The sequence below is a fragment of the Salmo salar genome, chromosome ssa19 (assembly GCF_905237065.1).
Source record: "Salmo salar chromosome ssa19, Ssal_v3.1, whole genome shotgun sequence".
Taxonomy (NCBI): Eukaryota; Metazoa; Chordata; class Actinopteri; order Salmoniformes; family Salmonidae; genus Salmo; species Salmo salar.
In genome coordinates this window covers 44,374,774-44,402,085 of record NC_059460.1, presented here as the reverse complement: position 1 = coordinate 44,402,085, position 27,312 = coordinate 44,374,774, and the positions used below count along the sequence as shown (strand labels likewise).

At 42.8% G+C, this 27,312-nt stretch overlaps 1 protein-coding gene across 2 annotated transcripts; it reads right to left on the bottom strand.

The window, feature by feature from the left end:
* Positions 1 to 218: 218 nt before the first annotated feature.
* On the bottom strand, positions 219 to 27,312 carry mmp25b (matrix metallopeptidase 25b). 2 transcript variants are annotated; one of them, NM_001165402.1, is given in 11 exon segments: positions 219 to 1,541; positions 1,918 to 2,205; positions 2,480 to 2,632; positions 17,145 to 17,227; positions 18,313 to 18,412; positions 21,637 to 21,816; positions 21,950 to 22,260; positions 22,540 to 22,684; positions 23,119 to 23,251; positions 27,013 to 27,142; positions 27,291 to 27,312. In NM_001165402.1, coding segments are annotated over 10 exon segments (1,755 nt in total). In that variant the 5' UTR covers positions 27,124 to 27,142; positions 27,291 to 27,312; the 3' UTR covers positions 219 to 1,290.

Here is a 27,312-nt window from a genome sequence, read left to right as displayed (position 1 = left end):
TGTTCCATAAATAAGGTGCAAAGGAACTAAAGGCAGTCCTACCCAACTCTGTGGAGACCGCAGGAGTCTCTAATGTAATCCACATCTGTGATCTGGTTTTAAAATTTGTATATCTAGTGGAAATGAATGATGATAGAGAGGCCCAACCCACATGTTGATATAGGATACAGTGATGAGTTTTGTAACTATCACCCGTGATAAACCTGAGTGCACAATGGTAAATAGCATCCAGTGGTTTTAATGTGTTTGCCGATGCATGCATATAGATAATATCACCATAATCTAAAACGGACATAAAAGTAGCCTGCACAATTTGTTTTCTATTTACAAAGGACAGACAAGCCCTGTTTCTGTAAAGGAACCCTATCTTGAATTTGAGCTTTTTTCCCAATTCAGTAACATGTTTTTTAAAAGAAAGCTTATCATCTAACCATACCCCTAAGTATTTATATGCAGAGACCTGTTTGATTTGAGTACCATCCAAGCTAGTGATTACAAAAGTGTTTCTAACTGAGAGTTTAGACCTAGAAAAAAACATGACATTTGTTTTCTTAGCGTTTAAAACAAGTTTAAGCTGTAAAAGAGACCCCTGTAGTATCTTAAAATCAGACTCCAACTGCATTAAAGCTTGGTCCGCTGTTGGAGCAATAGAGTACATCACTGTGTCATCTGCATATAAATGGAATTTACAATATTTGACATCATCACCAATGTTGTTTATATAAAGTGAGAACAATAGTGGGCCAATTATTGAATCCTGAGGCACCCCTTTAAGTAACTGTAAGGAGTCAGACTTGACCCCATCGACCATGACGGCCTGAGTTCTATCTTTAAGATAGTCATAAAACCATCGGCAGGCATCAGTGCCCACTCCTATAGATGACAGCTTACTCAAAAGGATAGCATGGTCTACAGTGTCAAAAGCTTTTGACAAATTTACAAACAACGCAGCACAGTGCGTTCTATCATCTAAGGCATTTGCAATATCATTTACAACAAGCATAGTGGCCGATGTGGTACTGTGTTTAGATCTAAAACCAGATTGATTGGTGCTAAGAATACTGTTAGCAGAAAGAAAAGACTGTAACTGTTTGTTGACTATAGATTCTAGGATCTTTGCCAGACAAGGGAGCCTAGAGATGGGTCGATGGGTCGGTATAAGTGCAGGACTATAGCAGAGAGAGAGGGTCACCCTTACTCAAAACATACATTTCAAATAATGAACTTTTCAGAAAGGAGTAGACATGACTGTGTTTTACTAATATTATTAACTTGTTTATTTAAAACAAATCAGGTGAATACTACCACGACAGATAGCAGGATCAACCAACTGCAAATGGGCCTTGCAGATGCTCTGCTCAAGTCACAGCTGCAGTCTTTTCCCCTTGGATGAGGATTGGCTGGAAGGTGGGGTGTAGGTGTGGGTACTTGTGGACACCTGAGCCAATCCACCGCAATGGATTTTGGAGTGACATTATCTTGGTCCAGTCCTCCTCTCTGCTTGACCCAATAGAGGTTGTCCTTGAAGAAGTAAGCATCTCCTAGAAGGTAACATAATCAAACAATTGGTTTAAAATACTTTGAAACGCGGGTGGGCTGTTTAATGATTGCGTATGACATTGCAAGCTAAAATGCAGACTTAGATAATATATTTGGTTGGACATTTTAAGCAGAGTTGAGGTCTAGAAAGTATTTTGCTGACTAGTTTCAACCAACTGAAAAATAACTAACTATATTTTTAGAGCTGGTTACATGTGATCAAGGTGTCCAAGCAGAGACTTTCCCTGACATGTCACATGGCCCAGAAAAACAACTGGCCCTAGTAATGTAGAACAACACTGAACTATCACTTTCTTTACATTAACACTGCAGCCCACCTTCATCTCATCAAGGCTCAAGTCTTTCTCAAGGCCTCACCTTCTCCCCAGCTGATGATGTCATCGGGGTCCGTTGGCACCCCTCTCCAGAGGGCTGCGTCTTTGGGGTAGCCCCCTTCCGGCTTCCTCCCCTCCTCCTTGCGGCCCTCGTCGAACTTCCAGAACTCACCCATGCTGAATAGATAGGTCTTCCCGTTGTGGGCCCACACGAAGGCAGCCTCCACTCTTTCCACTTTCCCGCCGTCCTTGGTCCTCATCCCCCACTCTGCCAGAGGCCTGGGGTAGCCGGGGCGGGCCACAGTGTCTTTGAACACCCAGTACTGAGCCCCTGCACAGGAAAAGATAGGAGGAGGAAATCACCTTTGTTTTACATCACAACAACAATGACATTCATAAGGATATTAGCCACTGTAGCATAGTTCTTATGTTTTAAATTCTAACTAGGGACATGTTCATTAGGCACCAAACAGAAGAAAATGGACTGAAACAGGGAGGTAGTACCTCCGATAAATGCTTATTTTCCTTTTCCTTTGCAAAATGTTTCCGTTGTGTCCCATAATGAACATGACATAAGGCTACAACAGTGCTGTTGTCTTTCCCACCTATGAAGAAGATGATGAAGCCGTCGCTCTTCCTCTCGTAAACGGCATCGATCTTGTTGGTTTCAGGGGGGAGCCCCATCCAGAAGTTTCTAATCAGGGCTGGGTTGAGGGAGACAAGATAACCTGTCCTCTGCATCCTCCAGAAATGTGGACCTGACACAAGCGACATAATAATTAAAGAGGCTGTGTGGAAAATGAGATGTTAATTGTTTACGTCAAATTTGGGCCTGTATGGTTCATATACAGGTCGTTCTTGAATTGCGGTGGCATTTGGGCACGGCAACAACAACAAAAAGGACTTCCAGATGCTGTATTTTATTTAAATGTATTTGGGTACATTTTGCCATTCTAAATCAACTAATATGGCAGCTTAATGACTTACAATATTGTTTAACCATCATGATAACTGTCACGTCCTGGCCAGTATAAGGGTTAATTGTTATTGTAGTTTGGTCAGGACGTGGCAGAGGGTATTTGTTTTATGTGGTTCAGGGTGGTGTGTTAGTTAGGAGGGCGTTTGATTTATTATTTCCGGGTTTTGAGTTATGGTCTATGTTTATGCATTTCTATGTGTAGTCTAGTGAGTGTGTTTCTATGTTGAGTTAATTGGGGTGGACTTCCAATTGAAGGCAGCTGTTTGGTGTTGCCTTTGATTGGAAGTCCTATATTAGTTGGGTGTGTTTGTCTTGTATTTGTGGGAGATTGTTTTTGCATTGCGTGTTTTTGTGAGCCTGCAAAACTGTCATTTGTCGTGCTTATTGTTTTCTTGTTTTTCTTGTTCAAACGTTCTTTAATAAAATTAAGATAATGAACGTCAACTCTGCTGCATATTGGTCCACCTTTTCAGACAACGATTTCGCTATATCGTCCTCCGACGAAGAAAGGCGTGACAGATATGCAGCAGAGTTGACGTTCATTTTCTTAATTTTATTAAAGAACGTTTGAACAAGAAAAACAAGAAAACAATAAGCACGACAAATGACAGTTTTGCAGGCTCACAAAAACACGCAATGCAAAAACAATCTCCCACCAAACCAGGACCAAGCAGCAGAGGAAGGAGCAGAGGAATTGTGATTTGGACAATCGGGAGAGATGGACATGGGAGCAGGTTATGGCCGGAGAAGGCCCATGGAGTAAGGCTGGTATGAACCGGGAACGTTTCCGAGGGACACGACTGGCGTATAAGCACGAGAGGCACCCCCAATAATTTTTTTGGGGGGGGCACACGGGTAGTTTGGCTAGGCCTAGGAAGAGCCGGAAGCCAGCTACCCGTGGTTATATGGAGGAGCGCACTCTCACCCATACGCACGCACAGTCCAGTGCGCGTTATTCCAGCCCCTCGCAGGTGCCGTGCTAGAGCGGGCATCCAGCCTGGTAGGAGGATGCCTGCGCAGCGCATCTGGTCGCCGGTACGCCTCCGAGGACCATGCTACCCAACTCCCGCTCTACGCACGGCTACCATCAGGCCCCTGCACAACCCAGTCCGCCCTGTACAAGCACCCCGCTCGTGCAGGGCTACTAGTTCCATCCATCCAGGACGGGTTGTGCAGGAGGTAAGATCAAGACCGCCTGTGCGCCTCCATAGCCCTGGGTTTCCAGCTCCTGTCTCTCGTGCGGACCCGGAAGTGCGTCAACCCAGTCTGACTCGTCCTGTTCCCGCTCCCCGCACTAGCCTGGAGGTGCGTGTTCCCAATCTGGTACGCCCAATACCAGCACCACGCACCAGGCTTCAAGTGCGTAAACGCAGCCTCGCCAGTCAACAGTCACCAGAGCTGCCCGCCAGTCAACAGTCACCAGAGCTGCCCGCCAGTCAACAGTCACCAGAGCTGCCCGCCAGTCAACAGTCACCAGAGCTGCTCGCCAGTCAACAGTCACCAGAGCTGCCCTGAACCGCCGGAGTGGCCAGACTGCCCTGAACCGCCGGAGTGGCCAGACTGCCCTGAACCGCCGGAGTGGCCAGACTGCCCCGAACCGCCGGAGTGGCCAGACTGCCCCGAACCGCCGGAGTGGCCAGACTGCCCCGAACCGCCGGAGTGGCCAGACTGCCCCGAACCGCCGGAGTGGCCAGACTGCCCCGAACCGCCGGAGTGGCCAGACTGCCCCGAACCGCCGGAGTGGCCAGACTGCCCCGAACCGCCGGAGTGGCCAGACTGCCCCGAGCCGCCAGACTGGCCAGACTGCCCCGAGCCGCCAGACTGGCCAGACTGCCCCGAGCCGCCAGACTGCCCAGACTGTCCCGAGCCGCCAGACTGCCCCGAGCTGCCAGACTGGCCAGACTGCCCCGAGCTGCCAGACTGGCCAGACTGCCCCGAGCTGCCAGACTGGCCAGACTGCCCCGAGCTGCCAGACTGGCCAGACTGCCCCGAGCTGCCAGACTGGCCAGACTGTCCCGAGCTGCCAGACTGCCCAGACTGTCCCGAGCTGCCAGACTGTCCCGAGCTGCCAGACTGCCCAGACTGTCCCGAACTGCCAGACTGCCCAGAGCTGCCAGACTTCCCAGACTGCCCCGAGCTGCCAGACTGCCCAGACTGTCCCGAGCTGGCAGACTGCCCAGACTGTCCCGAGCTGCCAGACTGCCCCGAGCTGCCAGACTGGCCAGACTGCCCCGAGCTGCCAGACTGGCCAGACTGCCCCGAGCTGCCAGACTGGCCAGACTGCCCCGAGCTGCCAGACTGGCCAGACTGCCCCGAGCTGCCAGACTGCCCCGAGCTGCCAGACTGCCCAGACTGTCCCGAGCTGCCAGACTGCCCAGACTGTCCCGAGCTGCCAGACTGCCCAGACTGCCCCGAGCTGCCAGACTGCCCCGAGCTGCCAGACTGGCCAGACTGCCCCGAGCTGCCAGAGTGGCCCGACTGCCTGGAACGGCCAGAACCGGAGCCACCTCCTGATATAGATGGGTTGGGGAGGGGGGGTGTAGCACAGTGCCGTCGTTGACGGCAGCCACCCTCCCTTCCCTCCCTTTTAGTAGAGGGGAATTTTTGTTTTGTTGTTTGGGGTTGTGGTTTATTTTATTTTATTTTTTAATTTTTAAGGTGCTTCCGGGGTTAGCACCTTTAAAGGGGGGGTACTGTCACGTCCTGGCCAGTATAAGGGTTAATTGTTATTGTAGTTTGGTCAGGACATGGCAGAGGGTATTTGTTTTATGTGGTTCAGGGTGGTGTGTTAGTTAGGAGGGCGTTTGATTTATTATTTCCGGGTTTTGAGTTATGGTCTATGTTTATGTATTTCTATGTGTAGTCTAGTGAGTGTGTTTCTATGTTGAGTTAATTGGGGTGGACTTCCAATTGAAGGCAGCTGTTTGGTGTTGCCTTTGATTGGAAGTCCTATATTAGTTGGGTGTGTTTGTCTTGTATTTGTGGGAGATTGTTTTTGCATTGCGTGTTTTTGTGAGCCTGAAAAACTGTCATTTGTCATGCTTATTGTTTTCTTGTTTTTCGTGTTCAAACGTTCTTTAATAAAATTAAGAAAATGAACGTCAACTCTGCTGCATATTGGTCCACCTTTTCAGACGACGATTTCGCTATATCGTCCTCCGACGAAGAAAGGCGTGACAATAACATTGTGCCACCAGAAAGAGTAGTAACAGCAATGATGGTCACACCAATGACACATTTTTGGTAATTCAGGATTTTCTTAATTCTTAAATCTATGGTCATTAATAACCCCTTTAAAAGCATTTACTAAAGTGATATGATTAATCATTTTGATCACAAGGTAATTTCCCATTTAAATTGAGTAACACCAATTACGCTCATAAAATAGACACACCAAATTATCAATGGAATCCTCAAATTTATGACAAACTAAAAAGGGTGTGATTAGCTAATAATTTTTCTTATATTGAAACCCTTCCCCTGATAACACTTTGACATTGGAGATAGAATGCTCAAGGTCCTTGTATATCTTTGTAATTGGTGATTTTCAAGACAGTAACGCCAATTACATGAAACTTAGAGACACATTTTATAAAAGGTATATTAATAGTCTTTTTTTTGATTGATCTAAACAACATAAAATAATTTGCTTTACTTTAAAGCATTTAAAATAATATGTATACAAAAAATATATATGTATGTATATATTTATATATATACACACAAGTCAAAAGTTTGGACACACCTAGTCATTCAAGGGTTTTTCATAATGTTTACTATTTTCAACATTGTAGAATAAGAGTGAAGACATACTACATATGAAATCATGTAGTAACCAAAAAAAGTGTTAAACAAATCAAAATATATTTTATATTTGAAATTCTTCAAAGTAGCTACCCTTGCCTTGATGACAGCTTTGCACACTCTTGTCATTCTCTCAACCAGCTTCATGAGGTAGTCACCTGGAATGCATTGCAATTAACTGGTGTGCCTTGTTAAACGTTCATTTGTGGAATGTCTTTCCTTAACGCGTTTGAGCCAATCAGTTGTGTTATGACATAGTAGGGGTGGTTTACAGAAGATAGCCATATTTGGAAAAATACCAAGTCCATATTATGGCAAGAACAGCTCAAATAAGCAAAGAGAAACGACAGTCCATCATTACTTTAAGTCAGTCAATCTGAAAAATTTAAAGAACTTTAAAACCTCTTAGGGATTGGGGGCAGTATTTTCACGTTCGGATGAAAAACGTGCCCATATTAAACTGCCTCCTACTCAGACTCAGAAGGTAGGATATGCATATTATTAGTAGATTTCGATAGAAAACACTCTGAAGTTTCTAAAACTGTTTGAATGATGTCTGTGAGTATAACGAACTCATATGCAGGCAAAAACCTGAGAAAAATCCAACCAGGAAGTGGGAAATCTGAGAATTGTAGTTCTTTTGAATCCCTATCAAAACTACAGTGTCTAAGGGGTCACGTTGCACTTCCTAAGGCTTCCATTGGCTGTCAACAGCCTTTAGAAACTTTTTTCATCCTTCTCCTGTTACTGCGCAGAAAATAGGAGCTCAGTCAATCAGTGGCCTGTCTGAGGACAAGGGACTTGGTGATGTGCGAGCCCGTGAGTGCGCCGTTCCTTCTTTTTCTTCTGGAATGAATACGCTATTGTCCGGTTGGAAAATAATCGCATTTCTACGTTAAAAATACCCTAAAGATTGTAAACATCGTTTGACATGTTTCTACAAACGATAATGGAACTTTTGAGCTTTTCGTCTATTTATTTGCGCCCCCGCCTCGTGCCTTTGGAATAGTGTTCTGGATGCGCCAACAAAACGGAGGTATTTGGACATAAATGATGGACATTATCGAACAAAGGAACATTTCTTGTGGAAGTGGGAATCCTGCGAGTGCATTCCGCCGAAGATCAGCAAAGGTAAGAAAAGATTTATAACACTATTTTAGAGTTTTGTTGACGCCGTGACTTCGTGGCTAACTGTATAGCTTGCATTGATGGTTGAGCTATGTACTCAAAATATTGAACAATGTGCTTTCTCCGTAAAGTTATTTTGAAATCTGACACAGCGGTTGCATTAAAAAGTAGTATATCTATAATTCTTTAAATAATTATGATATAATTTGTCAACGTTTATGATGAGTATTTCTGTAATATGTGTGCTCATTGTGCTCATTCACCGGGAGTTTTGGAGGCTAAACATTTTCTGAACATTTTCTGAACATCACGCGCCAATGTAAAATGCTGTTTTTGGATATAAATATGATCTTGATCGAACAAAACATACATGTATTGTGTAACATGATGTCCTAGGAGTGTCATCTGATGAAGATCGTCAGAGGTTAGTGCTTAATTTTAGCTGTATTTCGGGTTTTTGTGACGCCTCTCCTTGCTAGGAACATGGCTGTTTGGCTTTTCTTGTTTAGGTGGTGTCCTAACATAATGTAATGTTTTACTTTCACTGTAAAGCCTTTTTGAAATCGGACAATGTGGTTGCATTAACGAGAAGTGTATCTTTAAAATGGTGTAAAATAGTCGTATGTTTGAGAAATTGAAATTATTTGATTTTTGTTGTTTTGAATTTCGCGCCATGCTATTTTGTCAAATGATCCCGTTAACGGGATCCTATCTCGAAGGGGTCCTCAACAGGTTAAAAGTTTCTTCAGGTGTAGTCCAAAAACCATCAAGCGCTATGATGAAATGGGCTCTCATGAGGACCGCCAAAGGAAAGGAAGACCCAGAGTTACCTCTGCTGCAGAGGATAAATTCATTAGAGTTAACTGCATCTCAGATTGCAGCCCAAATAAATGCTTCACAGAGTTCAAGTAACAGACACATCTCAACATCAACTGTTCAGAGGAAACTGTGTGAATCACCTCTTCATGGTCAAATTGCTGCAGAGAATCCACTACTAAAGGACACAAATAAGGAGAGACTTGCTTGGGCCAAGAAACAAGAGCAATGGACATTAGACCGGTGGAAATCTGATGAGTCCAAATTTGAGATTTTTTGGTTCCAACCGCCGTGTCTTTGTGAGACGCAGAGTAAGTGAACGGATGCTCTCCGCATGTGTGGTTCCCACCGTAAAGCATGGAGGAGGAGGTGTGATGGTTTGGGGGTGCATTGCTGGTGAAACTCTCAGTGATTTATTTAGAATTCAAGGCACACTGAACCAGCATGGCTACCACAGCATTCTGCATGCACCTATAAAGAAAATTACTTTGAATAAGTCTGGCTGCACAACCGATTGGCAAATGTATTGCAAATTGAGAAATCATGTGACTAAACTGAATGAAAAGAAGAAGAAACTATGAAACAAAGATAAATTACAAAAAGAATGATAGTAAAAAGATTTGGAGCAGCTTAAATGAAATGTTGGGGAAAAAAGCTAACTCAGCTCCATCATTCATTGAATCAGATGGCTCATTCATCACAAAACTAACTGATATTGTCAACTACTTTAATTATTTTTTTCATTTGGGGTGGCAGGTAGTCTAGTGGTTAGAGCACTGGGCCAGTAACTGAAAGGCTGCTGGATTGAATCCCCGACCTGACAAGTTAAAATCTGTCGTTCTGCCCCTGATCAAGGCAATTAACCCACTGTTTCCTGGTAGGCCGTCATTTTAAATATGAATTTGTTCTAAACTGACTTGCCTTGTTAAATAAAGGTTAAATAAAAATTGGCAATATTTGCAAACAGGCATGACATGCCAGTAACAAACATTGACACTACACATCCAAGTATTTCTGACCAAATTATGAAAGAAAATCATTGCAATTTTGAATTCCATGTGAGTGTGGAAGAGGTTAAACAATTATTGTTGTCTAACAACAATGACAAGCCACCGGGGTCTGACAACTTGGATGTAAAATTACTGAGGATAATAGCGGATGATACTGCCACTCCTATTTGACATATTTTCAATTTAAGCCTACTAGAAAGATTGTGCCCCCAGGCTTGGAGGGAAGCAAAAGTCATTCCGCTACCTAAGAATAGTAAAGCCGGCCTTTACTGGCTCAAATAGCCGACCGATCAGCCTGTTACCAACACTTAGTAAACTTTTGGAAAAAATGTTGTTTGACCAGATGCAATGCTATTTTATTGTAAACAAATTGACAACAAACTTTCAGCATGCTTATAGGGAAGGACATTCAACAATTTTTAATAAAAAGATTGTGGGGGCTGTTTTTTTAGACTTCATTGCTGCTTTTGACATTATCGATCATAGTCTGCTGCTGGAAAAACGTATGTGTTATGGCTTTACACGCCCTGCTATATTGTGGATAAAGTGTTACCTATCTAACAGAACACAGAGGGTGTTCTTTAATGGAAGTGTTGGGGTTCATTCCTTGTTCCTTGTCAATCATAGGCTCATTGGTGAAATCAGCAATTAGACAATATCTTTATGTAAATGAATCAAACCTTTATTAATGCAATTGCAGACAGAAGTTGACAACGGGAACATAGCACGCATGTTTCCGAGTAAGTTCTGCAAAATAGCAAATGGTCCAAGTTGTTTTATTATGCTTGCAGTCAACCCCTAGTGATGTCACTGCCTATGTCATTACCTTCTACTCATGAGACCAAGCCCATGCCTACACAGCTATACAAACACTAGTTCCAGTGTTATCTAAAGGCTCAACAGAAAATGTCCACTCTCCATGTTGATTTATAGTGGTATGTCTGACTAGTCTCTTATTTCTTTCACTCCCCTGCAGGGTTCTGTGTCTTATGAATCTCTTTTGTCTTTAAGGCGCTTTGTCACAGACACCCTGTTTTGACTGCAATAACTCACACATCTCTCAGAGCGTTTCTTTATAAGAGGCAGAGACTAGAAAAGAACTGTGAAGCAATATTAAACCATATAATGATTATATATTGTTAATCTGTAGTCTAGGACCCTATAAATATAACCCTTCCCCTTCTATTAATACAACATAAGCATATTCAATTATTATAATACATCAAAAATTTGGTACAGCCCCTATCATGACCCCAAGGTGAACCCCATCAGAAGCCTCTCCAACATAATCCAGGTAGAATCAGGAATTCCTCAGGGCAGCTGTCTAGGCCTGTTACTTTTTTCAATCTTTACTAATGACATGGCTTTGAGTAAAGCCAGTGTCTATGTATGCGGATGACTCAACACTATACATGTCAGCTACTACAGTGACTGAAATGACTGCAACACTTAACAAAGAGTTGCAGTTAGTTTCAGAGTGGATGGCAAAGAATAAATTAGTTGTAAATATTTCTAAAACTAGAAGTATTTTATTTGGGACAAATCATTCACTAAAATCCTAAACCTCAAATAAATATTTTAAAAAATAATGTGGAAATTGAAACAAGTTGAGGTGACTAAACTGCTTGCAGTAATCCTGGATTGTAAACTGTCATGGTCGAAACATATTGATACAACAGTTGCTAAGATGGGGAAAAGTCTGCCCATAATAAGGTGCTGCTCTACCTTCTTAACAGCACTATGAACAAGGCAGGTCCTACAGGCTTTAGTTTTGTCGTACGGGAGAGGAGGAGCGGGAGTGGACGTGACAAGCTTTCCGCTCAAGAGGAAGCTTCTCACTGTAACCAGTGCCTGTAATCTGGTTCAGGTTATTAATCAACCTACCAGGATGTTTACTAACAATACAGGAGCAAGATCATCCACATGTATCGATCACATCTTTATTAAGAATGCTGTGCTAAAGCTGTATCCGTACCCATCGGATGCAGTGATCACAATATAGTGGCTATATCCAGGAAAGCCAAAATTCTAAAAGCTGGGCCTAAAATAGCGTACAAGAGATCATACAGTCATGTGACTCTTATGTAGATGATGTTAAAAATATCTGTTAGTCTGCTGTGATTAATAAGGAGCATCCAGATGCTGCACTTAATGAATTTATGAAATTGCTTCTTTGAATTTTTGATAAACATGCACCTGTTAAGAAACTGATTGTTAGTACCGTGAAGTCTCCATGGATTGATGAGGAATTTCAAAACTGTATGGTTGAAAGAGATGGGGCAAAAGGAGTGGCTAATAAGTGGTTGCACATCTGACTGGCTGACTTAACTGCAAATTGGGAAATTATGTGACTAAACTCAACAAAAAGAAGAAGAAGCCCAGATCAATTATGGAAATAATGATGGAGAAATACTCTGGAGTACTTGAAATAATGGGCAGAAAGACAAATTCAACCTCATCTTTCATCAAATCATGTGGCTTATTCATCACAAAACCATTTGATGTTGCCAATTATATTAATAATTACTTCATGGGCAAAGTGGGCAAATTTAGGCAACAAATGCCAACAATGAACAGTGAGCCATCGTATTCATGTACAAAAAAATGAATAACGAAAGACAAGCATTGCAAATTTGAATTTTGTAAAGTTAGTATGGGAGAGGTGTAAAAAGTATTGTTATCGATCAATAATGACAAACCTCCTGGCATTGACAACTTAGATGGAAAGCTAGTGCTGCTCTACCTTCCTGGTAGATGGGTTTATGAGTTTAGTAGTTTATGTGTCGGGGGGCTAGGGTCAGTCTGTTATATCTGGAGTATTTCTCCTGTCTTATCCGGTGTCCTGTGTGAATTTAAGTATGCTCTCTCTAATTCTCTCTCTTTTTTCTTTCTCTCATTCTTTCTTTCTTTCTCTTTCTTTCTTTCTTTCTTTCTTTCTTTCTTTCTTTCTCTCTCTCGGAGGACCTGAGCCCTAGGACCATGCCTCAGGACAACCTGGCCTGGCCTGGCCTGCTGCTGCTCCAGTTTCAACTGTTCTGCCTGCGGCTATGGAACCCTAACCTGTTCACTGGACGTGCTACCTGTCCCAGACCTGCTGTTTTCAACTCTCTAGAGACAGCAGGAGCGGTGGAGATACTCTCAATGATCGGCTATGAAAAGCCAACTGACATTTACTCCTGAAGTGCTGACCTGTTGCGCCCTCGACAACCACAGTGGTTAATATTATTTGACCCTGCTGGTCATCTATGAACATTTGAACATCTTGGCCATGTTCTGTTATAATCTCCACCCGAAACAGCCAGAAGAGGACTGGCCACCCCTCATAGCTTGGTTCCTCTCTAGGTTTCTTTCTAGGTTCTGGCCTTTCTAGGGAGTTTTTCCTAGCCACCGTGTTTCTACACCTGCATTGTGTGCTGTTTGTGGTTTTAGGCTGGGTTTCTGTACAGCACTTTGAGATTTCAGCTGATGTAAGAAGGGCTTTATAAATACATTTGATTTGATTTGAGATGACTCTATAGCCACTCCTATCTGTTATATCTTTAATCTGAGCCTAGAGGAAAGTCTTTGTCCTGAGGCCGGAAGGGAAGCCAAAGCACTCTAGGCCCTCTACTCTTTCCTATTTTTACCAATGACCTGCCACTGGCATTAAGCAAAGCATGTGTGTCCATGTATGCTGATGATTCAACCATATACGCATCAGCAACCACAGCTAATGAAGTCACTGAAACCCTTAACAAATAGCTGCAGTCTGTTTTGGAATGGGTGGCCAGTAATAAACTGGTCCTGAACATCTCTAAAACTAAGAGCTTTGTATTTGGTACAAATCATTCCCGAAGTTCTAGACCTCGGCGGAATCCGTTAATGAATGTTGTGGCTTTTGAACAAGTTGAGGAGACAGAATTACTTGGCGTTACCTTAGATTGTAAACTGTCATGGTCAAAACATATAGATTCAATGGTTGTAAAGATGGGGAGAGGTCTGTCAGGAATAAAGAGATGCTCTGCTTTTTTGACACCAGACTCCAAAATCTTGATTATTGTCCAGCTGTGTGGTTGAGTGCTGCAAGGAAATACCTAGTTAAGCTGCAGCTGGCCCAAAACAGAGCAGTATGTCTTGATCTTCATTGTAATCCGATGGCTGATATAAATACTATTCATGCCAGTCTCTCTTGGTTAAGAGTTGAGGAGAGACTGATTGCATCACTTCTTCTTTTTATAAGAAATATTAAAGTGTTGGAAATCCCAAATTGTTTGCATAGTCAACTTACTCTGACACACACACTTACCCCACCAGACATGCCCCCGGGGTCTTTTTCTTTTACAGTCCCCAAATTCAGAACAAATTGAAGAAAGAGTACAGTATTATATAGAGCCATTATTGCATGGAACTCCGTTCCATCTCATATTGCTCAATTGAACAGCAAATCTGGTTTAAAAACAGATAAAGCGACACCTCATGGCACAACTTCTCTTCCCTATTTGACCTAGATAGTTTGTGTGTATGTATTGATATGTAGGCTACGTGTGCTTTTTGTGATTATTTTACATTCATGTAGTTCTGTCCTTGAACTGTTGTCTATTAATATTCTGTATTATTTCACATTTCATGTTTTGTGTGGACCCCAGGAAGAGTAGCTGCTGCTTTTGCAACAGCTAATGGGGATCCTAATAAAATACCAAAATACCAGAGGTATGGAAAGAAATGAAGCAAATCCACCTTGACTGACACAAAGGCAAGGTACCCATCCAGCTCCCCTGTACCTTATGACCTTTTGGGCATCAGTGATGATAAGAAATCATCTTCATCGGATTAATGTTGCATCCGTTGCTCTGTCTCGTCACCTGTCAATGTGTCAAATGATGCTTCAGGTAGACTAAACCTTCATAGTGGCAAATGCACAACATACACATATTGAATATTTCAGCAAATTCTGCTTTATGTGGTAATTTATATCGTCATATCACTGACATTGCAATAGCCCAAACATACACTTTTCATACTTATTCTCAGATATTGAGACTGAAGTAAGTTTGTCAGATGTTCTCAAACCTAAAAAGTAGTCTAATGTTGAGACGAGTCCATATCTAGCTGTACCTATTGTGTGGACTCACACAGTTGCATGTACAGTTAGACTTACTGATTCTCTGTCTTTTAGATTAACATTATCCTAATTTACACACACAAAGCACAATACATAGCTAAAAATGCTAGGTCTCTCTAAATCCTAGGTCTCTCTAAATGCATTAGCTAGCTAGCTAGCTAGCTATTTCACTTAACTAGCTAGCTCACTTGCTGACTTTAGTTTAATGTTGTTAGCCAGCCCAGATAACCTCCATCGATAGCTAGCTAGCCATCACCACACACCGCCATCACCACACCACACGTCCTAGCCACAATGGCTATCATCATCAGGTGATAGTTAACCATTTAGCTAACTAGCTAACTTAGCTGCAAGCAGAGATGTATTTGAAATATGTATTTTAATTACTTCTGAGTATTTTTATGGTGGAAAAATTACAAACTTTGTTATGCACATGCACTGTATGTGCAATATCTTAAACCTGTACATTTCCACTGTTTGTTTCTCTCATGTAAGAAGAAGCCAGTGTTTTTCCACTCTTGTTTCTGAGTAACTTAGTCAGGCGGCCAAAGACAAAGGGTCATTTGAGAGTCACCAGTTTTTGGTCCCTCCTGTTCTTTTTATATCTTTCAAGGGCACAGCTGTGTGGAGATATGAAAAGAACAGAGGCTAGTTTGAGTAGAAGTGGCAATTCTATCAGCAGAAAGGGTTAACAAAACTGGCACTATCACTTGTTTGTACGCTATGTTCACATCATGATCTCACACACCTGCTAAACTGCCACGTAGACAAAGGTTATAAAAGCTGTGACCCAACTCTTGTTCGTTGGGCTCTTAACTCTGCACTGTTGAGTGGATTGTTCACAGCTCCAGATTTGCAAATCTTATAATAAAGTTTGAAGAATCTACAGTCTCTTCCTTTTGATTTGAATTTCCACGCCATTTTGAAATTTGAATTACACTGGGATGAACTACACTCCAACGTATTTTGTGTATTGTATTTTCAAAATACTGTCATTTGTATTTTCAAAATACAAAATACTATTCCAGACCATTTTTTTAAAGCATTCAAATTTTGTGGCCCACCCTTTTACCCATCCATTAGTATCAGAAGTCTGATAGCACTATGGTGTGATAAGAGCATCTGGGAAATGAACAAAATATAAATGTTTATTGTTGAGGGAAAATGTAATTGATCCGATTGTGATATGTTGTTATCTCACCTAGCAAAAATCAATGCACTAATTGTAAGTTGCCCTTGATAAGAGCATCAGCTAAATGAATACAATGTTAATGTAATGTAAAAATTAACAATTGCAAAGCACGCTGAGTATTATTGAAATGAGCTCCGCCCCGAAATAAGGCCAATAATAATACCCAGTGTGCTTTGTAGGTAATTTTGGAATGTTCATTTTCACACACACATTTACTTTTTGGTCATTTTGCAGACACTCTTATCCACTCTTTTTAAAGTAGATAAACAACAACATATCACAGTCACAACAATATTTTTTTTTTTGTAACTGTTAGTGAGAATGTTGTTTCTGTTCGGGCCAGCTACTTGCAAATATATTTTTATACTTTAAAATACAAAGTCTCCTCCATCTCCATCGGTTTCACACATATCACTTTGATAAAAACGTTTCCTCTTTTTCACGATGCATCTCGAACTAAACTAAGTTATTTTAGCCTTTTTGAAAACCTTCCAACCACCATCACTCATATTGTATGCATAGCTTGATTTGATTGGCCTGTACTGGTGCGATGTGTGAAATTTGATTTGATTGGTCACTGACTAAACAACGATGAGCAGTTTTTTTCTGGCTCCGAGGGATCTACTGTACTATTATGGATAGCGTACAAAATTGCATTCTGTAACTGATGGTTTTAAAAAGGTAGCGAAGTACTTCATTCAAAACGTACTTAAGTGAAAGTTAAATTACTGACTTAGAAAAATCCTATAAAAAGTACAAGCACTCAAAAAATATCTCAATTACAGTAATGAGAGTATTTGCAATTTGTTACTTCCACCCCTGGTAACTATTTTGTCATTTTAAAGTGTTTTTCATGGATGTAAAGGTGAGAGACGCAAATGCCACTGCAACAACATCCCATACACATAAGATATGACATTTATCAATGTTTTAAATCATGAAACCACACAATCCTTAGTTATTAGGCTAGTTATCATGGCCATGGGTATGTGTGCCCCTTTCTGTTCAATTAAGTGATTTCTGGGCAATATTTCTGTCAATGTAGGGGATCCCTTTTAGCTGAAGAGCACTTCCGTTTAAAAACTCTTTACTGTTAATTAAAACCCTCCCCTCTGAAGATTTATTTTGTGACAATGGTAATTCTGCATACAAAATACGCCATTCAACAAAGCATTTCTGTTTGTGTAATTGTGTAAACACATTGTCACTGCTGTTGTCACTACTGTTGTATTTCTCTTACCCTTAAAAAAGAAGACCTCTCCTCTGATATTTGCCACAGCATCAAATCCGCCCTCACAACGATTTTGGAAAGAGTGGTCCGAACTGGTCATGGAAGAAAGACAGTGAAGCATAAGTAAAGACACTGGACTTCAGTGGCAACCTGACACTCAATACTGTGAGTGACTTTAGTGATTGATTAAGGACATAGTTACTGTATACCCTGAGTATACAAAACATGAAGAACAGCTGCTCTTTCCATGACATTGACTGACCAGGTGAATCCAGGTGAAGGCTAGGATCCATTATTGATGCCACTTGTTAAATCCACTTCTATCAGAGTTGATGAAGGGGAGGAGACAGGCTATTAACAAAGATTTTTAAGCCTTGAGACAATTGAGACATGTGTTGTGTATCTGTTCCATTCAGAGGGTGAATGGGCAAGACAAAGGATTTAAGTGCCTTTGAATGGGGTAGGGTAGTAGGTGCCAGGTGCACCGGTTTGTGTCAAGAACTGCAACGCTGCTGGGTTTTTCACACTCAACATTTCTCTGTGTGTATCAAGAATGGACTAGCACACAAAGGACATCCAGCCAACACAACTGTGGGAAGCATTGGAATCAACATGGGTCAGCATCCCTGTGGACCGCCTTCGACACCTTGTAGAGTCCATGCCCCAATGAATTGAAGCTGTTCTGAGGGCAAGGGGGGGTGCAACTCAATATTACGAATGTGTTGTGTCATAATGACAACATCAGCTAAACTTATGAAATATCTAATAACGATTTTCTTATCAGGTTAAATCTCAGCAGCTACAGTATCATCTATGTATCTAGCTAGGTAACATTTTGGATTTATGATGCACGTGAAAGATTATGGACAAAAATGTTTGATGTCTGTCCTTCGTGTCCATCACACATCAGCATATGAGAACCATGGAGAAACAATTTGCTTAATCCTGTTTGGACAGATAAGAAATATTATACCCATTTCACAGTACTCAGTCAAACCGAGCTGAGCCAAGCCAAGCTATACTGGGATGGCCTGGTTAACATAGTTGCTGGAACCGTGCTGGAAAGGACAATGTGAAAAGAAACCATTCCGGCCAGCACAGTATGGTTCCAGTCTGGTCTATAGTGTGAATCAGGCATAGAAATGTCTGAGACCTGACTCTCTCTGGCTCCACTCACTGTTTTGTTGGCCTTGGAGGTGGAGGACTGGCCAGGCGAGGGTGACTGGGAGTTGAACCACTGTCACCATGGTGGACTGTAGGCTTGCTCTTCTTCCTCCCTGGGGAGAGAGAAAGGGTGAATTTTACTCTCTCCTCGCCTCCTTCTCAAAACGCATTGGCGGAAAAGGTCACAAGGGAGGAACCTTGGATCTTCTCCAATGCGTTGTGACTTAACCCTTTACACTCATATCAAATCAAATGTTATTTGTCACATGCGCCGAATACAACAGCTGTAGACCTTACAGTGAAATGCTTACTTACAAGCCCTTAACCAACAATGCTTTAGGAAGTTAAGAAAAAAGTAAACACTGAAAATAAAAGTAACAAATAATTAAACAGCAGCAGTAAAATAACAAGCAAGGTTATATACAGGGGGGACCGGTACAGAGTCAATGTGCGGGGGCACCGGTTAGTCGAGGTAACTGAGGTAATATGTACATGTAGGTAGAGTTAAAGTGACTATGCATAGATTATAAACAGAGAGTAGCAGCAGCGTAAAAGAGGGGTCTGGGTAGCCCTTTGATAAGCTGTTCAGCAGTCTTATAGCTTAGGGGTAGAATCTGTTAAGAAGCCTTTTGGACCTCAACTTGTCGCTTCTGTACCGCTTGCCGTGCAGTAGTTGAGAGAACAGTCTGTGACTAGGGTGGCTGGAGTCTTTGACAATTGTTAGGGCCTTCCTCTGACACCGCCTGATATAGAGGTCCTGGATGACAGGAAGCTTGGCCCAGTGATGTACTGGGCCATACACACTACCCTCTGTTTGGGCCTTGTGTTTGGAGGCCGTGCAGTTGCCATACCATTCAGTGATGCAACCAGTCAGTATGCTCTCAATGGTGCAGCTGTAAAAGCTTTTGAGGATCTGAGGACCCATGCCAAATCTTTTCAGTCTCCTGAGGGGGAATAGGCTTTGTCGTGCCCTCTTCACGACTGTCTTGGTGTGTTTGGACCATAATAGTTTGTTGGTGATGTGGACACCAAGGAACTTCAAGCTCTCAACCTGTTCCACTGCAGCCCAGTCGAAGAAAATGAGGGAGTGCTTGGTCCTCTTTTTCCTGCAGTCCACAATCATCTCCTTTGTCTTGATGACGTTGAGGGAGAGGTTGTTGTCCTGGCACCACATGACCAGGTCTCTGACCTTCTCCATATGGGCTGTCTCATCGTTGTCGATGATCAGGCATACCACTGTTGTGTCATCGGCAAACTTGATGATGGTGTTGGAGTCGTGCCTGGCCATGCAGTCATGAGTGGAGTACTCTGACCAGGCACCCCTGAGGGGCTCCCATTTTGAGGATCAGCGTGGCGGTTGTGTTGTTACCTACCCTCACCACCTGGGGGCGGCCAGTCAGGATGTCCAGGATCCATTTGCAGAGGGAGGTGTTTAGTCCCAGGGTCCTTAGCTTAGTGATGAGCTTTGAAGGTACTATGGTGTTGAACGCTGAGCTGTAGTCAATGAATAGCATTCTCACATAGGTGTTCCTTTTGTCCAGGTGTGAAAGGGCAGTGTTGAGTGCAATAGAGATTGCATCATCTGTGGATCTGTTAGGGCGGTATGCAAACTGGAGTGGGTCTAGGGTTTCTGGTATAATGCTGTTAATGTGAGCCATGACCAGCCTTTCAAAGAACTTCAGGGCTACAGACGTGAGTGCTACGGGTCGGTAGTCATTTAGGCAAGTTACCTTGGTGTTCTTGGGCACAGGGACTATTGAGGTCTGCTTGAAACATGTTGGTATTACAGACTCAGTCAGGGACAGGTTGAAAATGTCAGTGAAGACACATACCCGTATATGGGTTGAAAATGGCAGATTTGGGCACAGATAAACGGCTAAATTGGAATGCAGTGAGTGTACAGTAACATGATATATATGACGTCAGAGCTCTGGCTCAAACGTTCCGAATGTGCACTTCACATTTTCATATCATAAAACTCATGTCAAATTAAATCAAATTTTATTTGTCACATGCTCCAAATACAACAGGTGTAGACCTTACTGTGAAATGCTTACTTACAGTAAGGTGTTGTATTCTGAGCATATGACAAATAAAATTAGATTTGACTTAATTTGTCATGAGTTTTATGCTATGAAAATGTGAAGTGCACATTTGGAATGTTTGACTTGCTTGTATGACATCAAAGCGGTGTTTCTTATAATACTCAACGTCTCATCTTTCAAACTGCATAGAGTCGTCTTAATTTACGGCATTTCCCTCAGTGTCAACGTTTACGATCACTATGTTTGATGTACACTTACAAGATAACATGGTGTCATACTTTGGATTTTTCTGAACATAATCAGTCTATGTTTGTCTATTGTGAACAACATTTGTTGCGGCACACACACCTGAATGCACTCAGGACTCCTTTCTATGTGTACCAAAATTAGGATCTGTTTCCCTGAATTGCATTGTGAAATCCTAACACTGTAATATCGTATTTTATAACTAAAGCGAGTGTGTAAACAACAACAGTAGTTGTGTAAGGGCAGGAAATAACCCCCCGACTGTTAAGCCAGAAAGAGGAAGCAAAAGGGTTGAGGAAAGAGGGCGGTTTGGGTTATGCAAATAGAGGTGCCGTAAAAGCCGTGGACAGATGTGGCACCAAGGGGAAAAACTAGGGGACATGACTGACCAAGAAACCTACATTGAATTTCCCAATTTTTATGGTTAGGTTATGTTGGTTTAGGTGCTGGGTTAGGGTTAGAATTAGAGTTGGGTTGGGTTTAGGGTTAGAGTTATGGGTTGGTGTGGCCTGGGTGGTCTAGCGGTTAGTGCCGCTGCATACTCCACACATGTTTGTCGGATTTAGCGTGGGTTTTGAATCCAGCCCACTGCCTTTGTGACACGTTTTCTGTCTATCTTTCCCACAACTCTCAACATAATATAGAATCCTTAAAGAACATATCTTTTTTTTAAAGAGTCCATTTGTCACGACTTCCGCCGAAGTTGGTCCCTCTCCTTGTTCGGGCGGCGTTCCGCGGTCGACGTCACCAGCCTTCTAGCCACCACCGATCCACTTTTCATTTTCCATTTGTTTTGTCTTAGTCTTACACACCTGGTTTCACTCACCCAATTACCTGTTTATTATTTAACCCTCTGTTCCCCATGTTTGGTTGTGAGTGATTGTTTGTTGTATTTTCAGTCTGTCATGGTGTGCGTGTATTTGTTACTTTGTATATTTGACATTTTGAGTAAAAGTATGTTGATTCCTCATATCTGCTGTCCTGCGCCTGACTCTCTACACCAGCTACATCTAGGACCCTTTAAACCATTAAATAAGACACCCTACCGTAGAGCTCTTGAATGGCCATCCTGTCATCCAGAGGGAGGTTGTAGGATGAGATGTCTTCCACAGCTCCCTGGTAGTAGGGCCTCATAATGGAGGGATCTGAGGAGGAGTGGGACAGACCCAGGGCGTGGCCAAACTCATGCACTGCCACTGTGAAGAGGTCTATGCTACTGCTGTCCCCTGAGAAACCAGCAGGTGCTGTGTTAATCAGTCGGTCAATATCATCTCTCTCTCTGTCTGTATTTATTGTGGGAATTGAAGATCCATCCTTCCACCCATCCATGCATCCATCCATTTGACTATCTTTAAATACCTCCATAGCTCCAGTACTCATCGTCATCGAAGTGCGTGTCCCCGGCGACGTCATCCCTCCCCGGGAAGAAGGCGTGGGCAAGGGTGCCCCCTCTACCGTCGAAAGGGTACCCGTCGTCATGGAGCGAGCGGGTAAAAGACACTCGGATGTCCCCTCCGGGCCCCTTATCTTCTCTGTCGCTCCCAGAGAGCTGTCGGAAGCTGAGGGGGGTCACGTCACTCCAGGCCTTGAAGGCCAGAGTCAGGATTCCCTCCACCATGTCCGGGTGGAAGACAGAGGTCGAGCGGGATGGGTTTGGGTAACTGTGGACACTGGATACAGGAAGGACATCAGTAGTACAAACAAATAAATAAAATACACTATTATACTGCTTACCAGGTATGGCACAGTACCTGGTGCAAAGGAACCAATGGAATATTCCCAAATGTAAAAAAAAAGGCCATTTGACACTCCAGGCAGGCTCAATCAAATGCTCAAAGTATTTGAAAGATGACAAATACTATTTGAACCCAGGTCTGCGCAGTACTACACTACACAGAAGAATACTCAAATGTGTGAATCTGTTTGTCCCAATGACAAATTTTGCACACCTCCATGTTAGGTCGGTCCTATCCCAGCGAAGGCCTGACAGGGCGTATCTCTTCCTCCTCCTCTTCCTTTTCAACATGTCCTCCGATCCCACAATGTCAGGGAGAGAGCATCTAGGCGTCTGCATGAGATTGAGAGTGTCTTTATCTGAAAATACAGAGGCAAGACACTCACACATGACACCCAGTGACGTTAAAGCATCCAGGTATGATGCATAATAATACTGTTATAACACATTATAAGACTCATCATGAGCATGTATGACCCATTTATAATGTTTTATAAGCATCTTATAATGATCCAAACAGTCAGTTTGAGACGGTGGAACACTTTATGCATAGAGACACAACATTCATAAGCCTATACATGCTTACCACTGCAGGTTTAATGACTTAAAAATGGTTAAAGTGTTAGCAATGGTTTCAAGCATCTTAATGTTCATTGAAAACCCTTTTTTTGTCTTCAAGGCCCTTCACAGAATATCACCAGTGTTTGTGCACACACAAGTCGCAATGAAAGACTTTACAGTTGGCTTAAAGGGTCAAGTGACGAAGCTTTACTGTAAGTTGACAGTGGGTTACCCAGTCTGCCCGTTTCCTCGAGCCCTCCGAATCTCTGCATCTCCCGAATCGCCCGCTCAACCCCATCCTTCGTCTGCAGCTTGTTCGTGCGAGGGTCAGGAGGAGGGAGGTAACCATACCGGCTCAACCAATCCTAACAGAGAGCAGAGGAGGAGAGCAGACTTTGATGTCAGTTGTTGTGATACTAAGGAGCATCACAGCTGATGAAAGCCACCCCCTGCACACAGCACTCCAGGGACAAACCAGCCCAGGGACTTTTTCCTTCCCAGTGTTATACACCATTTTAACCAGAGACATTCCCGGTATCACTTAAAACAGACAATATGGCCTGAGACAATATCTCAATAATAAACTGCACTTTGATACTTGAAGGACTTTTATATTTGATGTATTTTGATGGTTTTTTTTTGTTCCTGTCTTAAATTCCTGTCATTTCATGTTTTTAAATATGACTAATAAAAACCCTTGAACCTTTGTCAAGGTCATATGGTATGTGTTCAGCCCCCAGATGTTCTAGCACCACACAATTACCATCAACATAGTGTTTCTCTCTTCAGGTCTTGCTGTAATTCAGTGAATCCTGAGTGAAACCAGACTGTGAATCCCTGATCACTGAAGCTGATCACGCTCAGGATAGCCAGCTAGCTAGCTGATCGTGCTCAGGATAGGATAGCCAACTAGCTAGCCGATCGCGCTCAGGATAGGATAGCCAACTAGCTAGCTGATCGCGCTCAGGATAGGATAGCCAGCTAGCTAGCTGATCGCGCTCAGGATAGGATAGCCAACTAGCTAGCTGATCGCGCTCAGAATAGCCAACTAGCTAGCTGATCGCGCTCAGGATAGCCAACTAGCTAGCTGATCGCGCTCAGGATAGGATAGCCAACTAGCTAGCTGATCGTGCTCAGGATAGCCAACTAGCTAGCTGATCGCGCTCAGGATAGCCAACTAGCTAGGCCTAGCCCTGTAGGCTTACACACATAACTGACGTAGCTTCAACGCATTAGACACAACGGCGGTGATACAAGGGGTATTTTTCTTGTTTTGTGTGGCTATTAAGTGATGAAGAATCTGTCAGAGAGAGGGTTAATGAGGTTATGCAGGGTTAATGCTAGCTCTGATCCAGGGCGTTATATTGCACGTTCCGTTCCTCTAGTCCAGGTATTCCCAGGTATTCCTGCGCAATGCCGTTGGGGGTACGCCAAATAAAAATGTGATTCACATTTTCTAAATGTATAATTTTTTATTTAACTTTTTTTTTCTCACATTTTCAAACAGTCCATTTATATTTTCCAATGGGGCTATTCTTAGGTGGGGGTGGGGGGGGGTGCAGACCAGTGGAAGCTTGGGTAGGTAGCAGGGAACTGAGGCTAAGGCTGGGGCAAGGGGAGTAGGAGCCAGGTAAGCAGGTCGGGAGCGGAATTCAAAGAAGCAGTAGAACGGGGATCCAGGGCAGGGAAGCAGGACTGACAAGACAAGGGAGACAGGGTCCAGAGTCAGAACTGACGGCACTGTAGCGGAGAGAAAAGCAGCCTCAGCCTAGGGAAAACATGCACAACGGGATAACAAGATCAACGCAGGAACAAATGGCTTGAAATGCAGACTGACTGAGCAGAAGCTACGATCTGGCAGCGTGGAGGTGGCAGGGCTGAGTATTTGTAGATGTCTTGATTATGGAACAGGTTGCAGATGTTGGGGATCTGCTCTGCCTCCAGCACACATGTCTCTACTCACACAATCAAATACACCCACATAGAGAGAGAGAGGGAGAGATCACTGGGGGAGTGGCGGCAGGTTTAGGGAGACACAGGGTGAGGAGTAGAGGGTGTGGCGGGGGCAGATGTAACAGCTATACATTTGGGTGAGTTTTTTTGTCGCCTGAGTAACCTCGTTTCACAGCCAAAAATAAAATTAAACCATCTAGTGTTCAGCGAAATAACAATACAATGTCAAATACAGGTAGCCTAGTCAAACAATTAACATCCAATCACATTAACCGTTACTCTCTCGCGGGAATTCCACTAACGGTCCGTACGTAGCCAAATGTAGCTGCTGCTCATGTTTGTATCTGTACTGATGGCACAAAAGCCATGACAGGGAGACATAATGGAGTGGTAACGTGCGTGCAAGCAGTTGCTCCTGACGCCACTTGGGTACACTGCAGTATCCACCGAGAGGCTCTTGCTGCCAAGGGAATGCCTGACAGCTGGAAAGACATTTTGGACACTACAGTGAAAATGGTTAACTTTGCTAAAGCAAGGCCCCTGAACTCTCTTGTATTTTCTGCACTTTGCAATGATATGGGCAGCGAGCATGTAACGCTTTTACAACATACAGTAGTGCGCTGGTTATCAAGGGGCAAAGTATTGACACGTTTTTTTGAATTGAGAGACGAGCTTAAAGTTTTCTTCACTGACCATAATGTAAACTTGTTTGACCGCTTGCATGATGACAAGTTTCTCACACGACTGGCCTATCTGGGTGATGTTTTTTGTCGCATGAATAGTCTGAATCTGGGATTACAGGGACTCTCCGCAACTATATTCAATGTGCAGGACAAATTTGATCTCCTCTCTGTCTGCATTAACAAGGACAACACACAGGTCTTTCCATCATTGTATGATTGACAATGTCAAATGTGATATAGCAAAGCACCTGAGTGAGTTGGGTGCGCAATTACGCAGGTACTTTCCCAAACGGATGACACAAACAACTGGATTCGTTATCCCTTTCCTCCTCTGCCTCCAGTTCACTTACTGATATCTGAACAAGAGAGCCTCATCAAATTGCAACAAGAGGTTCTGTGAAAATTTAATTTAATCAGAAGCCACTGCCAGATTTCTGGATTAGGCTGCGTTCAGAGTATCCTGCCTTGGCACATCGCGCTGTTTAGACACTGATGCCCTTTGCAACCATGTACAGTACCTATGTGAGAGTGGATTCTCGGCCCTCACTAGCATGAAAACGAAATACAGTCACAGACTGTGTGTGGAAAATGATTTAAGACTGAGACTCTCTCCAATACAACCCAATATTGCAGAGTTATGTGCATCCTTTCAAGCACACGCTTCTCATTAACCTGTGATGAGTTATTCACAATTTTCGATTAACAAATAAGGTTTTATATGTAAGATGGTTAAATAAAGAGCAAAATTATTGATTATTATTATATTATTATTTGTGCCTTGGTCCTATCAGAGCTCTTTGACACTTCCCATGAACCGGGTTGTGACAAAAACTCACACTCATTCTTATGTTTAATAAATGTATCGTATAGTGTGTGTGTGGCAGGCTTACAATGATGGCAAAAAACAACATTACAGAGTGAGCTGACCCCGGTGCTAGAGGACGCAGCTGGAGGTTAAATGTTTGAAGGGGTACAGGACTATAACAAATTTGGGAACCACTGCTCTAATCTATGTGCACTAACTCGCTGGAGCAGAGCGAGTTAATGCAGAGGCCTACTGTGTATTGTAGCGATTCTTGGTAAGTGCACTATAGCACTGAGGGAGTTAAATCTCAGGACTGTTTATCAGTCATAAGAAATTTTGGTTTGTCAACTGTCAAAAGAGGGTGTGCCCCATAGTGGTTTACCACACAATGTTCCTAAAGTCAATAACGTGTAACGGTTGGTTACATTTTAGATTTCAAACACTGTGGGTGGTATTAATATATGTTTATTTCCCCCCCCAAAAAATACAGGCTATACATTTTCTAAATATCGTTGTGGCTACGTCTGAAATTCCAAACAATGATTTACTTACATAGGTTATAAGCGAAACAAAAAAAAGTCTATAAACAAAAATATCAGAATGGTTTCGATAGAGCACATTTATTTTATACTAAGTAAAGCAGTTATGACAAGACAAAAAATGAAGACACCTTAGGACCACTCACCAGTCCTCTGGCATACTGGTCAGGCATCGGTGCGGGTGAGGGATGTCCCGTTGAGATCAACAAGCTCGCGGTAACGGTCATCCATATCAATCCATACACAGTGCCAAACATTTTCCTGTGAATATCAACCCTGCATCACACATTTACCGTTAGAAATCTGTCCAAACATTTCCAAACTCAGCACAGGTTGGCATCCTATAGAAACTTAAAACAACCATGCCTTTTCACTTTACTGTTATGTTGCTTCTGATGATATTTTGTGAATCACTGTACTATACCGTTTCTTTATCTCCTGCTGTG

Coding starts and splice junctions, on each gene's coding strand:
- mmp25b (XM_045701888.1), bottom strand. CDS start 27,123: ATGTTTGGCACTGTGTATGGATTGATATGGATGACCGTTACCGCGAGC. Junction 22,261..22,539: donor AGGACCGACCTAACATGGAG/GTGTGCAAAATT, acceptor TCCTGTATCCAG/TGTCCACAGTTACCCAAACC. Junction 2,633..17,144: donor AGAGGTCTTCTTTTTTAAGG/GTAAGAGAAATA, acceptor CGCTTGTGTCAG/GTCCACATTTCTGGAGGATG.